The following is a 16,844-nucleotide window of genomic DNA, read 5'->3' as shown; positions in this document are numbered from 1 at the left end:
CTCAGAACCGAGTCGGAATTTTGTGATTTGGAAACTAGGAAGCATAAAGAAACATCTCCCAGGGCTCTTGCAATTTTAAATTGGTGGTAAGATTCAAGTGTTTGCCTTTAAAATCTTTCAGTGAAATTATCCCTTTGGACTGTACAATAAGAGAGACTCATACAGAAAAGTCCCTGAGATCTGAGCTGCTTGTCAGGAATCCATTTGTGGTTTCTTGAAGTATTATGTGTTGCAGAAATTTCCAGGCACAATATGCTGATGAAATACACTGATGAAATAGCATTGTTCAGTCACTTGTAATTCCCTTCCCTTCCCTTCCCTTCCCTTCCCTTCCCTTCCCTTCCCTTCCCTTCCCTTCCCTTCCCTTCCCTTCCCTTCCCTTCCCTTCCCTTCCCTTCCCTTCCCTTCCCTTCCCTTCCCTTCCCTTCCCTTCCCTTCCCTTCCCTTCCCTTCCCTTCCCTTCCCTTCCCTTCCCTTCCCTTCCCTTCCCTTCCCTTCCCTCCCCTCCCTTCCCCTCCCCTCCCCTCCCCTCCCCTCCCCTCCCCTTCCCTCCCCTTTTCCCCTCCCCTTTTCCCCTTCCCTTCCCTCCCCTCCCCTCCCCTCCCCTCCCCTCCCCTCCCCTCCCCTTCCCTCCCCTCCCCTCCCCTTCCCTTCCCTTCCCTTCCCTTCCCTTCCCTTCCCTTCCCTTCCCTTCCCTTCCCTTCCCTTCCCTTCCCTTCCCTTCCCTTCCCTTCCCTTCCCTTCCCTTCCCTTCCCGTAGCTATTTATTTTTATTGGAATAGACAGGGGAGAGGAATGCTATTTGCATGTCATTGTTCTTCAGGATGTTTTATCTTTATGTATATTAACAACTGACCTTCCTTGCAATAGAGTCCATTTACCTTTCTTGGTTCTCTGGGACTGGGCGAAGGATGTGCACAGCTCCCTGTATGGACATATGCATACTGTGCTTGGGAATGGGTTGGATGTGTGTCTTAAGAGTATCAGTAAGGATTTCCAACTGGCACTGCTGTCACATAGGAACATAAATACTATAGACTGTCAACATACCTTGAGGGATACCTTAAAGTAATAAGTTTTCTTTCTTGGTTCTGCAAGGAGGAGTCTAGTGCAAGCTCGGTTAACTTTCTCATTAAATATCAGGAAAATGATCTCTGAAATGAAGGAAGAGGAGAAGACTGCTATTTGTTTCTCCTCTGGTGGTGAAAGGAAGCACTGAAGTTTTGCAAATGGATAAAATTTTTAGTGGGAGTCAGTGGAAGAGTGAACACAAGGAGTAATTGTCTCCTAATACAAGGCATTTTAGGCTAAGCTATGAAAGAATATATATTTCATATTATCGATTATATTTCTTTCTTTAAATTATTTTCCTTGTAGACTGCAGTTTTGCTTTACTGCGTAAGAGAACCAATGTGATTTCGCTGAAACACAGAATGTGCTACATAATATAACTTAAGGTTAGCATACTGCGTTTCAGTATTCTTGATTTCAGTGTTCAAAACCCAGGACTGTTACCCTCAAAGTCACAAAGGTTTAACTTTTTGATTTATTTTTTTATTATTGGCTGAAGATAAAGGTAACGTTCTGAAGATTTCTCTCTGCAACTACAAATCTAGATGCTGATGATTTTATAATGAGACCTCCTATTCTTCTAAAATCTTAATTTTATCAACTGAAACCACAATTAAAAAAAAAAAAGCACAAAAATTTCTGAGCTTTGCAAATAAATTGGAAAAGCTGGCAAATGCTATTCTGTATTTCCAAAAGGACATTAAACAGTTTCCTCACATATTTGTTAATGTTAGGTCATGAAGATCCAGATACTGACACAATGCCTGATTTATTCCTTTTGTACTTAGGGTAACCAGGGCTTGCCCGGACTACCTGGACCCCGTGGAGCAAAAGGTGATGGCCATAAAGGTGAAGCTGTAAGTATAATTTTAATTCTCTACTTTTTATTGTTTGTAATTAGATTCTGTACTTTGTGTTCTGCTTCTACCACTACTAATGTGTATGCTGTCTATGTAGCTAACTAAGTGTAATTAAGTTTTTCTTTCATTCTTTAGCTTATTTAAGTATCTCACATATATTCTGAAGCCCTTTCCTGTCCTAGATACAGTACCAGCCCTACAGACAATCAGAACTGGACATAAGCTGAACTGCTTTTATTTCATCAACATGAAAGGGATGCCATGTAATTCCATCAAAATCTTCATGGCTGCTCATACATGTTTAATGCAGTTACTGCTTTGAATTCTTCCCTTTTCTCCTTCCTGCCTTCCTGCATTCCTGCCTTCCTTTTTTTGTTCAAGATCTCTAGTAACATCTTCTTGGCCAAATCGTGGAGCCTTCACTGCCTTGTTTTTTCAGCTGCTTCTCATATCAAGGAGAGTCAAATTATATTTTTTTTAAGACACTCCCCCCCTTGCTTTCCTGATAGTTACCTCCTGAAGGGGTTAACACCTGAGTGTTCCGCTTGGCACATCCATTACAAGGGACTATCATCCTAAATCTCAGTCATCCAAAGCCACACAGATGTGTTTGACTAAACTTTCACTAGAAGGTGTGAATACTGTTACCACCCTTCTATCACCACAGGTCTGTAATCCAGCCTTTTTCCACACTACAACCATAAAAGCTCTCCCAAATATGCTGAGGTGGGACCTGATTGCTTCCAAATAGGTCATGGCTCAGCTCCAATTTCCTGTCATTCAAACTGATCCTGGGAAGAGATCCCAGCCCTCCTTTCCTTTTGGGATTCAGAATTAGTTCAAAGGGCACTCACTCAAAATTCCTGGATCAATGCTATGTACCTGACACATTTCACAGCACTTGGTGACACTAGACCAGCTCGAGACTCCTTGGAAGGTCAAAGAGTGCCAGTTATGGACCCAGATCATGGATCCATTGAACAGGGTACATACAAACTAATGAAAAACCCTGTCATTATCCCAAATAAAACCAAAAAGCAAATGCAAAGGTGATCATAAAGAAGGCAGTGATGCAAATAGATGATTGAAAAAAATGTATTTGGCCTTAAAATGCATCATAGCAACTAAGTTTTAAGCCTTACAAGATTTCTGTCTAAGCTAGATGAGAAAAAAAATATCAGTAGATACAGAATCAAAGAGATCAGTGAGAGACTCAAAACTTTTCATTCCTAAATAATTGAAGAATTCAAGATCAGCCTGGTTTGGTAACCATTGATTAATAAAGCTACCCAAAGGCTGGTTGTAGTTTGCCCAGTCACCAGTCACAGGATGGCACACTTAGGTGTATGTGTGCATGCTGCACTGCTATTACTGACCAAATAATTAAAAAAAAAAAAAAAAAAGAGAAAGAAAAAAAAAGAAAAATTTTCAGTATTGTATGCAGTATTCAGTATGCAGTAGTATTCCTGATGTTTATTTCAATATGTTTATTACAGGTTTCCACCTTTGCATGCCCCATGGTCTGGAAAATCCCACTCTATAAATCACTTGTGGACATGAACAAGATTTATGTAGTTAAGGATCTGTAGCTCTGATAGAGCAAAGAGATCTGCCCTCTGAATGCTGAAAGGGAGGGTAGGGATGCCTCCAACAGTATGAAGGGCAGCTGAAGGGGCTGGGCTGTGAGGGATTGAATGGGAAGTTCAGCAAACAGGCTGTCAACACAAATAAATCAAAATATGTTAGTTCTGCCTGACCCCCAGGTTTAATGGATCAGCTCTGGTATACCAGATGTGTAATGTCTGCGGTGTATGAATCATGGAGCAACATCTGCTTTCTGACTGGTTTCTCTGAGCTGAGAACAGCTCTGATATTCTTAAGTCAAGAGCAGGACGTTTTTTTCCTCCACTCTGGTAGTCTTTTTAGGTTTCCACCTGGGACTGACTATGACTGTTGCTCAGTACACATTGGAAATATTATGCACTCGACAAAATACAGCAGAAACAGAGATGTTAATAACTACTGCTGAAATTCTTTTCTATATGGAAGAACGTAAGTACCACTTCTTTAGGACTGCTACTGACATGCTTTATTCCTCTGCTGTACCAGGGACCTCCGGGACCAGCAGGCCCTCCAGGACCAGCAGGCCCAAAAGGTGTGGGAGATCCTGGACCAAAGGTACTAGTACAACGGTAGTACGTTCATCTGACTAGTAGACAGGGTAGACAAATATGTCTCCCAAAAGTACATTAAATTAGGATGACAAAATGCTGCAATTTCATCTCCCACTTTGTATTTCAGTCAGAAGAAAAGCTTGCAATAGGCTTCTCTGCCATGTTAGATACATACCAGTTCTTGCTTTATCTCTGCAGATCTTTCATACACCCAGAGACCTAGGATGTTTCTAGGTACTGGCATTTCCATGTAGAAGTTAGAATCCAATGCAAGAACATTATTGACTAATAATAACACATCTCCTTTCTTCTATGGCAATGAAAAGGGCAAAGGCCCCCCAAGGAGTAAGCGGAAATAGTGGTTACTGGAAACAATTAAATATTTTTAAAGTTACTAGAAATTGACTCCCAAGAGAAGACTGAATCTTAGTCTAAAATGAATATCAGCTTAGAGAAAAAACTTGATGGCAAAAAAAAAAAAAAAGATATAGAGATTAGAAATACATCACTGAAATACTTCCTTTTTTTGTTGTTGTTGTTTTGTTTTTTCCATAAAACACAAAATAGCTAAATGTTAAAAAGTTCTAAGCAGGGTGTAATTGACTTTAGAAAGTCAAATTGTAACTACCATGTTATAAAAACTTGGAAAAAAAAGAGACTTATGACTAAGATCATATAAGAAATTGCTTTAAAATATCCCGCAGAGTGGTTTTATTAATGATTTCTTATTACATGTATGAAATAGGAAACAGAGAACATGCTGCAACAGAAAGCAAAATAAATATTGCCCAAACAAAATTTTTCCCAAACAGAAAGGACTTTAAACTTTAGTTCCCAGAACATGAGATTTCCCATTAAAAGCAAACAACAATAATGTCTTTAAAATATATCCACAATAAAGGAAAAACTGAATGCCATTCATCCTTAGAATGACCAATAGCCTGCTAACAGGGACCTGAAAAACCTGGCTTTATGCTTCTGTTCTGCCACTTATCAATTCAAGATATTCCACATGAAATAATGTGGTCTGGAACATGACAGAACTACTAAAGAACTAAAAGTAATTTCAGTTATGTCATTCAGTATAGACTTAATGAAAATATATACAGCTAAACTAACTAGATATTTTATGTGAGGGGATTTTTTTTTTTCTTCTTTCCAAATAAAGATTTTACATTTGATTTAATGCCATCTTACAAGAAATTTTTCTTGGTACCACAGAAGAACATTCCATTACAGCCTAGGATATTGTATAAAAGTATGAAGGCAGATATTACATAAAAATGTAACCTCTGGCTACAAAATGTCTGGGGGCATCTTTCCATCTGGAATTAACCTGTGCCTCCTACTGGAGAGTAGCATTTCCCCTAGAAAAAGGAATTGGAAGGTCATGTCAGGTCATCGAATAAGAATATCTCTCACCATGATATCATGGTTGAACGATTACAAACCCCAGAAATATACATCAAAATTTCAATGGGAATATAGGGGTTTGATTTAAAGAAGCTTGAGTTAAACAAATACAAAATGCAAATAAATGGGGTTTGTTTGTTTGTTTATTTTTTGTTTGTTTTATTTTTCTATTTGTTTGTTTTTAAGTGAAAGGAAACCACTAGAATAACTGCAGTGAAATTTCTCACAGCTGGAATTTTTTATCTCAACAGTTGTGGTTGTGTTTCTGAAAAGTATCAGAAATATACAAAGTATACAGAAATAAACTTAAGAAAACCATAGTGGCTGGCTAATATAAGAGATCAAAAAGTGGGTCACAGGTCACTTTTGTTCTTATAGTCATGAATCCATGTAGTTGCTGGGTCAAGCAGTTATTTGGCTATATAATTATTAGAAAAGTTCCAAACCAGATCATGACTGACAGAAGAACAAAATATTATCATAAAATGCCTTAGATGGGAGGAGGTAAGAGCTGTAAAGTAAAAGGAAATATATCCAGTTTTTGCACTGGAGGATATGTGATCTAGTCTTTTTATCACAGGCATTCTTAAACCTCTGTAACTGTCATGACATAATAAGATATATATATATATAAATAACTCATACATTAGCTATTACAATACGATACTTAGGTTTTCACCTTCAGCTCTAAGTGATGTAAATCATTGTCAATCAAAGTGAATTGTGTATAGTCTCTTATAAAGACGTCATGTCCTTAGTTGTCAGTCTCTTCTCCACCTTTGAACAACCTCAGAGGTATTACCATCCTTGCAGGTCTGAGAGCTGAAGTATATATTAATGGTACTAGCAAAGGAGATTTATTGGTAATTTCTTGTTGTGGAGGAATATGACCGATGTTCTGTTAATTGAACATTATTGATTCATAATAAATTTTTGCAAAAGAAGTGACCAAGAAGTGAGGCTGTTATAGTTTAATAGCATTTGATTATTCCAGAAATAGGATAATGGGATATCTATGATAGCAGTTGGGTATTATACAGCCTAATGGGCAAGGCTTCAGAACCTACAGTCAGTCTGGTTTAGGCAAGACACACACAGACTCAGAATCTTCTCGTGTACTCTGCACAAGTGTTTTAGGCTGGATTGGAAACATACTGTTGAAATGCAGTAGCTCCAATTTACTGTGCTTTGGGTTCTGAACCAAAAAGAGGTCAGAGCAGTCTCACAGCACAGGAAATGGATTCCCTTCAGACGAAACTGAGCTAGATCATCAGAGCTGGAAGCGTACTTACTGCGCTTCTGCCACTAGTGGGTGATCAGTCCACAGGAGCAGGCTAGGAGGCCCCCTCACATTGCATGCGGTGTAGACATCAGGCCTGCCTGTGCTCACTGCAGATGCACTATTGGGCCTGTAACACTGTTTGTTGGCGGACACATGCCATTAGAAGCTTCCTGTAGAGCAGAGATTTCTACTCCTCATAACCAGTCGTGGGGTAGGTTGAGAATGCACCATATCTGTGGGATAGGGAGAGGTGGCATCTCATTCTAGGAAGAGTTGCATTACAAAACAAAACAAAACAAAACAAAAAACAAAACACTGTAGTAATAAGTGTCTTTGCAAATAACACAAAGAACATAATTAGGGCAAACCATGCTAATATCAGATTTTGTTTGAAAAATCCAGCATAGATCTACAGTTTTGATTGTGTTGCAGTGTGATATTGCCATAAAATCTGGCTTATCTAGCAGTCTCTGTCAGATTTTTTTTTTTTTTTAAATCAGAGTTAAAAACACCTGATACAAAAACTTAATTTGTATTTTTAACTTTAAAATAGGCAAGTTTCTTTTTCGTGATTGAACTAGATTGGCGTGTTAATGCTATAGGGTGAGAATGTGTACTGATTCTCTTAGTGGTGAGCAGCTGTTGCTTTTGCAATGTGGGACTGTTGTTCCAAAGCATTCATTATCTAGGTAAATAGTCACACCTGTGATGCAGTTCTGTGCATCCATGCTAAACGTGGTGGAGTATACACTGGAAAAAAAAAAAAAGAAACAAAGAATACAAACAGCTTTTCTCCCTCCTTTCAATTTTGTACTCCTGTTTGCTTATACAATGTTTGGAAACTTTAGTCTCTACAGAGCTTCCTGGTAGCAAAGGTGCTGCAAGGGAAAATAATTCCCTTGAATTGCAAAAATTCCCCTAGAACTTAGTTCATAAAGTGCATAATCTTCCGTCTTTTTTTTTTTTGTCTGAATTTTAATAAAATATAAGTACACTGGCTATCTCTTATTATCCTTTCCTTATTATCCTTATCCTTTCCACATTTAAAAAAAACAAACAAGCAAACAAAAAATCCAGCAATCTCAGCATATAAAAAGAACATTTATTTGATAAAAGTGACTCATAAATTTACACGATAGTTAATGTAAAATTCCTTTGACTGTCATTACATAAGAATGTTCCATTCAGCTGAATCAGAGTTCTGTTCTCCCCCCTTTCAGAAATGGCTCACATATGTGCACACTGCAAGATAGGAATTTTGTGTATCAGAGGTCAAATTCACATGAAAACACAATTGGAACATGTGGGATGCATTCAGTCCTGGCAGCACCCTATTTTCCCTAACAGAGGCACATAATGTCAGAAGATTAAAAAAAGATTTAAAAGCACTATTGCCAACTAGGAGGTGGGTTGCAGACATTCAAGAGCAAGAGCACATCACTAGAAATAAAGGCTCATTCTCAATAATTGCACAACAGAAAGATTATTAAACTCACCAGCATAGCCCCTAGTGTATGAACATTTGGGCTGGATCCATTTGCAATATAAATAACTTCTGCAGCTTGGGGCCTGTCTATTTGAAATAAAATGAGGAAGGTGGAGATGCAGTTACTCTTTTTTTACATGTTCTTCTTATAAATACCCTTCTATCAACTAGTTCTCACTAAAGAGAGCGTTGCAGTGTCTCCAGTGTGGTTCAATATCAAATACACATGCCTCACAGTAAATGAGATGTATCTGCTGAGAAGCCAAAATTTATTTTCCAGGTGAACATTAGCTTGTTTAATGAGTTTTCTTGATCCAGTGATAAGGAATAGGCATTGGAGTACCATACTTTCATTGTCTTGATTCGGCTCTTTCTTTCTTGTTTCAGTGGTGTTTTTCTAGTTCACTGCAGATGGTGACAAGCTTGTCTACAAGCACAGTGCAGAAAATAAATTAGAACTCATCAAAGAGCAGTACTAATCCTTCTTGAAATGAATTCCCTGGAGGACAGCTTAGTGTCACATCTTAGAAAAAAGAACTGCTCCACTTCACAACTCATAAAGTAAAATAGAAGTCTTTTTCCTAAGCCAAGAAATACAGAAACTTTGAGAATTACTATAAAGCTGTACAAAAGAGCTTTTCAGTGAGACATCTGGTATTAACTAAGCATGTGAAGCTAAAATTCAATCCTTCACCTGCAATGACCCTGTGTAAGAATGTGTTACCCATGGGAGGAAGAGAGAGACAACTTCAAGTCCCTCATGTGCTCTTTTTGGTCAGGGCTGATCCAAGAGCAGGTAGCAGGTATATTCAATACTGGAACACATGGAATTGTTTCCCTGCTGAGGAACTTCCCTTCACAGTGGATTACAGGCTGCTTCACAATCCACAGCAGCCCAGAATCTCCAAAAAGCAATGCATACTGTAAAGCCTTATCTAAATAACTACCTCTTAGCTTTGGTACCTCTGGCATGTTTCAGAGGCTTAGGCAGGGAAACCTCTGGCTGCTCTGTGCAACATCTGCTTAGGTTTGTTTCATGGTTTATGAGGACACTGAAGACTGATAATTTTTCCCTTAATAACAGATGGAACTAAATAGGAAGATGGGTATATTTACCTAGACTCTGAGTATTTGCTAGTAATATGACAATCTGAAGCTAAGGAAAATACTTTGCAGGAGGAACTGATAAACCAGAGAGGTTTTAATAGATGAGGAATATCTACCCATCATCTCACTGCAGAGGGGCATTTCCCAGCACCATGTGTCAGACTTTAGTGCTACGATCTTGAAGTGCTTAAGATTGTAATCTTTAAATGTTTACAGCTAGAATCTGCCACAAACTCAAAACAAAACAAAACAAAAAGTTCAAGGGCATTTCCAATGTCCTTGCTGTTTGCATTAGTAGGGAAGGTGTGATATAAAAGTCTCAGATCATCACAGTAAGAACACCTTTCATACTTGAGAAAAAAGTAGCTGTCTCTTTTGGTCCCTTTTCCAAACCAGTCCAGACTAAACCAAACCAACCAACAAACTCCCCTCTCTGATCACATCTGAAGGAGAAATTCCCCCTGACTGAATCCGACAGTTGCCTTAACCCACAGACTGTGAGCTTGACACACCAATTTAAAGCTAAGAGCATCCCTGGACCATGCCTGTGTCCTGACTCAAGTTGGCCAGGGTCCATTGCTTTGGGAGAAAAAGGATTTGAAAATAAATTTGGAAGCCAAATGTTACATCAAGTTAATTAAGTTACATCAAGTTACATCAGTAACATCAAGTTACATCAAGTAACATCAAGTTACTTCAAGTTACATCAAGTAACATCAAATGTTACATCAAGTTAATCAAGTTACATCAAGTTACATCAGTTAAGCATTATAAGCTTAACATAGGCCTCAGCCTTTGGATTCAGGGTTCCCACCTCTCCAAATCCATCAAACCTGAGCACAGTTGAGGCTCTGATATATTTACATAAACAGTACAAGTCAGGACTTTGCATGGGAGCTTCATAACCATGTACAAAAACCACAAATTGGAGTGATCTGTCACTAGAGGCTGAATCTTGGGCATTTCACCTAAAAAGCTGCTAAAAAGTCATTATAATGTGAAAGCTGCACAATTCTTCACTGAAAGTAAAAGAAGTCATTAAAAGATTCTGTACTTTTCTTTCCTTCCATTTTAATCAGTACAATATATTCTTTCTTTTCACCTACCACAGTCTCATCTGAGATCTGCGTGATTCATGCTTGCGCCTCTCTTCTGGTTAGAATGCTCCCTCTGCAGGCACATCCATTTCTAGAGCTTTTCCTACTGCAAAAACTAGTAGAATGAAGGGTTTTATCAATGAAAATGTCTACTTTGTCAAGAAATACCATCTCTTCTTCTTGGCTCTGATGTTAATATATTGGATGATCAATAGCTTATCAGAACATTTTTATTTTTTTTTCACTTGCCAGCACATACACAGATTTAAGGACATTTACTGAACCTGGTTCAGAATTTTCTGCATCTATAACTTACTTTTGTTTTCATTTCTTTTTGAACTGATGAGCATTTTCTAGTGAAAATATGCTGCATGTGTGCCTGTCGACTTGTACAGTTACAGACTATGAAAAACAAAACTTCCTCTATGTCTCTGTGCCTTCTCCTGCCGATAAGGTGCCCTGGCCCCTACCTCTTCCCAGTGGGCATCCTGTCCATCCTGGCAAGCACTTACAGAACATGATAGAAAAAAATGTTGTCATTTTCAAATGATTTTTTTTCTTTTTTTCTTTTTTCTTTTTCATTCTGTAGCTGATAAGATAAATTAGAGTGTTACTCTGCTGGTGGTTTAGATCATGTGGATCTTTGCTTGGGGAATAGAGTGGTCTTAGAACTTAAATGAAGTGGGTGCCTACATTTTGGGCTTTTTTGCTTGTTTGATCTATAATGCAACTGTTTATAACATTTTTGTATTTTGCTTTTAAAACTCAGAAGTTTGACAAACTGCTCTGTAAGTGGATGAAAGGTGTAACAGTTAATAAATGTAAAACTACTGATGATACCATGACTCTTTACAGGGAGACCGTGGAATGAAAGGCTATCCTGGGCCTCCCGGGCCGCGGGGGAGCGGAACGGTTGGTCCCAAGGTTGGTGTGGAACTGCCTTGAAGCTTTCTGCACTTTTATACTGCCAGACTCTGATCTCTCTGACACCAGAATAGCTTCTTCAGTTATTGATTTATATTGGTGCAACTGCAGGAGACATCAGGCTTAAAAACATGGGCACCAGGCATGCACTTCTACTGCCTGGGTTAGGAAGGAACACTGACTGGATGAAAATTGCATTTGCAGCCAGATTTTATAAGATTACAGTTGGAAATTACACAGAACTGTCAGGCTAATAAATGAGTTCTGCTTGTATCGATTATGTTTCCAAGAGATTCTTTTGTGGATGAAAATATGTCAAATATGAATTCTGTGTTTTGTTCAATGAAATTGAATCCAATTAATCTCATTAGTAAAACCATTAGGAAAGAAACATAAAAACAAGAAGTTAATTTTGTAAGGAGCCAGCATGCAACATCTGGACAATTCTTTTGTCCCTCAACTATAATGACTGATAATTCAAAAAGAAAAAAAAAATGCTGGTAAAAAAGGTAATTCAGAGCGTGCCTGTATTACTTTACAATGGATGTGTCCATCAGTTATTTTTACAAAGTCAGTGGGGAGATACATTGGATTTGTGTGTTTTTCTCCACATTAATTTAAGTTAATAATAGATACATCTTTGTAACTTTAACTTCCGTAGCAGAAGCTAGCAGAAGTCTCCATTTTAAACAAACTGAATGGAGAAACATTGCTATTACCAACCTGATACAGAAATGTAGTGAGAAGTAGAGCGTGAATATTTTTGCAGGATATATGTCTGACTTTGCTTTGCTTTCTGAAAGCTAAAGCAATTTCACTTCCTTGGTGAATCATACAGACACAGTCAGTTTAAAAAGTTTGGTAAGAGTAAGTTTGGACTGAGTGTCAAAATCGCACAAAATGTGTGACCCTATATACTGCTTCCCCAGAGCCTTCAAGAATGAAAAATAAGTTATTTGTGGGGAAACAATACCTTGTTTTCAGGAGTGAGGGCCTGCTTGCAGCATCTAGTTCGTGTGATAAGATTTTTAGAACAACAATGTTTTGGGTGAAGCCCTGCTTATATTTACACAGATTAACAGTATTTTTCACAAGACAGTCTCTCAAGGTTTGTGGCAAAATCTTTTGTCACACAGATGAGCACAAAGGCTTCACCTGTCTTTTACTGTAGCTACACAAATCAGCAGGTGCTCCTTTGGCTTTTGTTTCCTCCTCTCCCACTTATGATTTTCCGACCTGGTGCTCCCAGAGACTGTGGCACCATGGTGGTTTGGAATATATGTGTACGTGGCGCACAAGAGCTAACGTGCCTGGCAGGTTAACTTGCACTCGGTTTTACTGCTCTGGCCCTTTGTGCATCTACTGTTGGGTTGCCTTTGTGATTTGGAGTAATTGCACAAAGCTGTTGCATAAAGTCGGTTTCTGCCCCGGAAAAGCTGTGAAAAGTATCGCACTGTTTCATGGGAATATCTTAGTCTTTAATTATTTTGAGCTTAATTGTTCCTTTACTTTCCTGGGAATTTGCCAGGGATAATTACTAAAGCCTAGGGTGTGAAAATGTAAACCAAAGAAGGATCAGAACTAGAGTCCTTAAAAAGGTTTTACTTTTGCTTGCAGCAAATTTGAGATTGCTTATTTAGTGTTCCCAGGAATAGTGTTTATCTCCTAATTCTTTTTTTTTTTTTTTTTTTCCCCACTGACTGTCATAGGGTATTATGGGACAGAAAGGCTTGCCTGGTCCACCTGGCCCCCCTGGTGAGAGCATACAAGGAGACAAGGTAATCCAGTTCAATATGATAATGTGTCCAATTTCTTCTCAAAACTGTCTCTTCAAGGAGTTTCAAGGAGTCTGTTTTTCTTCCTGCATAAATTCTGTTTGCCACTGAGTCAGTGAACTCCTGCAAATATTCAATGTAAATTTAAGTTTCTTGTTCATAAGTTGTGCAAAATTTAGTTGTTGACTTTCAGTATTTTGGGTTCCTGATTGATTGCTCTCCTATTTTACTTGTCGCTACAAATATATTTAATCTGGAAAAAAAATCTCATCTCTGTCACATCTTATTGATTTACTTGGATTTAAAGCACTGTCCAAAGAAAACATCTACAGCTTGCTCTGGATGCCATTATATAAAGACAGTAACAGAGAGCTACCATGTTTTGCCAAGAGAAGTCAACACATAAATATAGAAATATAAAAGAAATTAGCTAGCCTCCCACATCCTCTTTAAGCAGGTTTTTACTCACCTAGTTTTAGCTAACCATAACATCTCTCCTTTCAAGGAGAATCACAAACATGGTAGCATATTGTCAGCAGTCAGTGTTAATAAAATGTCTTTTCATAAACATGTGGAAAAATTAAAACTGAAACTGGAGGCTCTAGTGGAGAAAAACCCAAGTACCTCCTATTTCTCGTAAATGAATGCTTAAATTTGAGCATATGATTGAATATTTCCCTGGATCAGGAGAGTTGAGCTCCACTCTTCAATTCCAGGTTATTAAACCACCCATGATTCAGTAAAAGGAGCACTATTTTACCTGGGTTGAGAAAGATGCCTCACGGTACTTCAGTAGGTTGTAGAAACTGAAGCCACTGTAGAATTTGATGACAAAATAGGTTTTAATTGGAAAATACTGGCATGCTATAATAAGTAAATAAAAAATCATAAAAACATACATTGTTGGCAAAATATTTCATAGGAGAACCTTTCTTTGGTTCAAGGTGGAATTATTCCATACAAACTTTACCAGGAAAGCACCTACTGCTTCTTTGTTTTGCTCAGTACTCACTCTGATTCCAGCTTTCAATGTCCTCCAGCTGTCTACCCATTTTTATACTAATGTTAAATCATTTCCCTTTTCATACAGCAGAGAGCTCTTTCCTTTTTCACTGAGAAGTGTTTTATAGCATAAACACTTACTTTACCATGTTCTTTCTTTTCTCATTATTATGTCTCTTCAATTCTGATTTATCATGTCTCAAGACTTTTCTAGACAGAGATCTGTACATGGTTAGAATCATCTGGCAAAACCTTTGGGTTTGATCTGTTTGCAGTTTTCTTCTATTTTAATCATTATCAGTAGCTGCAAAGATACTAGGTATTCTAATGTGACGATATACAGAAAATTTTTCTTTTTTCCCTTCTTTTTCTTTTTTCTTTTCTTTTCTTTTCTTTTCTTTTCTTTTCTTTTCTTTTCTTTTCTTTTCTTTTCTTTTCTTTTCTTTTCCTTTCCTTTCCTTTTCTTTTCTTTTTCCTTTCCTTTCCTTTCCTTTCCTTTCCTTTCCTTTCCTTTCCTTTCCTTTCCTTCCTTTTCCTTTCCTTTCCTTCTTTCTTTTCTTCTCTTTTTCTCTTTTCTTCTTTTCTTTTCTTTTCTTTTTTTTTCTTTCTTTTTCTTTCTTTTCTTTCTTTTCTTGTTTTCTTTTCTTTTCTTCTCTTCTCTTCTCTTTCTTCTCTTCTCTTCTCTTCTCTTCTCTTCTTTCTCTTCTCTTCTCTTCTTTTCTCTTCTTTTCTTTTCTTTTCTTTTCTTTTCTTTTCTTTTCTTTTCTTTTCTTTTCTTTTCTTTTCTTTCTCTTTTCTTTTCTTTTCTTTTCTTTTCTTTTCTTTTCTTTTCCTATTCGTCTCTTTTCTTTTCTCGTTTCTATTCTTTTCTTTTCTTTTCTTTTCTTTTTTTTCTTTTCTTTTCTTTTCTTTTCTTTTCTTTTCCTTTTCTTTCCTTTTTTTTTCCTTTTTTCCTTTCTCTTCTCTTCTCTTCTTTCTCTTCTCTTCTTTCTCTTCTCTCCTCTTCTCTTCTCTTCTCTCTCTCTCTTCTTCTTTCTTTTTCTTCTTTCTCTCTTTCTCTTTCTTTCTCTTTTTCTTTTCTTTTCTTTCCTTCTTTCTTTTTTTTTTCTTTTCTTTTCTTTTCTTTTCTTCTCTTTTCTTTTCTTTCTTTTCCTTCTTGTCTCTTTTCTTTTCCCTTTTCTCTTTTCTTTTCTTTTTCTTTCCTCTTCGTCTCTTTCTTTTCTTTTCTTTTCTATTCGTCTCTTTTCTTTTCTTTTCTTTATCTTCTTTTCTTTCTTTTCTTTTTTCTTTTTTCTTTTCTTCTTTTTCTTCTCTTTTCTTCTCTTTCTTTTCTTCTCTTCTCTTCTCTCTTCTCTTCTCTTCTTTCTCTTCTCTTCTCTTCTCTCTCTTCTCTTCTCTTCTCTTTTCTTTTCTTTTCTTTTCTTTTCTTGTTTCTTTTCTTTTCCTTTTTCTTTTCTTTTCTTTCTTTCTCTCTTTTTTCTTCTCTTCTCTTCTCTTCTCTTCTCTTCTCTTCTCTTCTCTTTTCTCTTCCTTCTTCTCTTCTCTTCTCTTCTCTTCTCTTCTCTTTTCTCTTCTCTTCTCTTCTCTTCTCTTTCTCTTCTCTTCTCTTCTTTCTTTTTTTTTTTTCTTTTCTTTTCTTTTCTTTTCTTTTCTTTTCTTTTCTTTCTTTTTCTTTTCTTTTCTTTTCTTTTCTTTTCTTTTCTTTTCTTTTCTTTTCTTTTCTTTTCTTTTCTTTTCTTTTCTTTTCTTTCCTGAATCTCTGAAGCCTGTTTACACTATTCTTGTGGAAATAGAAAAGTTTCTGCTATTTCTATATGTTTTAGTGGTATAGGAAAACAATTTCCTGCCTGGCTTTAACAGAAATTTCTGTTGTGTTCCCAGAATCAGAATGTGTTCCCAGAATGGAATATATTTTTTTAATTCCATGGGTATGTGAGGTTTGTTATAAAAGCAACTTGCCATTCTGGGCAGAAATGTTTCATCAGTCAAATGTATCTGACACAGGAAAAAATATACAGATCATATACTATATTTGCCGTTCCTGAAGAAAGATAAAAGTTAGTCAAAATATGCTCAGTGTCTATAAATAGATAAATAGGTACACATACAGCTTTGGATGTTAACACTGGTGCTGCTATGAATATTATCTGTCAGTACCTGTTTCCTCCATATGCTTGTTGAGCATCTATCATCAGCCCTTCTATCTCTTCACAGCCATGTCAGGTTTCTTGTTTTTTTGGCCACTCTTCATCACCTTAAAGCTGCTGTACTACTGAATTTGAATTATCAATAGCATTGCAAGTATTTTTTTACATATACATAGAGCTCTGTCTGAATATGGTAAGAATGGAATGTTAGAAACAAGATGGATTTCAAGTAACTTTATGTTGATATCAGCATCCACAGGTCTTCTTTTTTATGTTTGGTTTCCTTTTAAAACCACAGTCTAGACATTCTGAGATCTGCACTTAGTTCAGAGAATGACATTTTAACATAAAAGTCTACTTATTGATCAGCGATCTAGCAGGATACTAGGGCCAGGCATCCAAGGGTACATTTTTACATGCATACTGCTTTAGTTTTTAGTTTAAGACTGATGGTCAAATTTAGTTTAAGACTGATGGTCAAATTTGAATTTAATTATTTACATAGA

At 37.1% G+C, this 16,844-nt stretch overlaps 1 protein-coding gene across 1 annotated transcript in view; it reads left to right on the top strand.

Moving 5' to 3' along the window:
• Positions 1–16,844, top strand: part of COL28A1 (collagen type XXVIII alpha 1 chain) — a 66,338-nt gene that overhangs the window by 39,820 nt on the left and 9,674 nt on the right. Inside the window, exons 24-27 of the mRNA XM_040549130.1 lie at positions 1,860–1,928; positions 4,041–4,109; positions 11,346–11,414; positions 13,124–13,192. Coding sequence (XP_040405064.1) covers positions 1,860–1,928; positions 4,041–4,109; positions 11,346–11,414; positions 13,124–13,192 — 276 coding nt within the window. The remainder of the gene's footprint in view (positions 1–1,859; positions 1,929–4,040; positions 4,110–11,345; positions 11,415–13,123; positions 13,193–16,844) is intronic.

The sequence above is a fragment of the Cygnus olor genome, chromosome 2 (assembly GCF_009769625.2).
Source record: "Cygnus olor isolate bCygOlo1 chromosome 2, bCygOlo1.pri.v2, whole genome shotgun sequence".
NCBI classification, from domain to species: domain Eukaryota; kingdom Metazoa; phylum Chordata; class Aves; order Anseriformes; family Anatidae; genus Cygnus; species Cygnus olor.
Note: the sequence above shows the minus strand (reverse complement) of the source record. Positions and strands in the feature narration are given on the sequence as shown.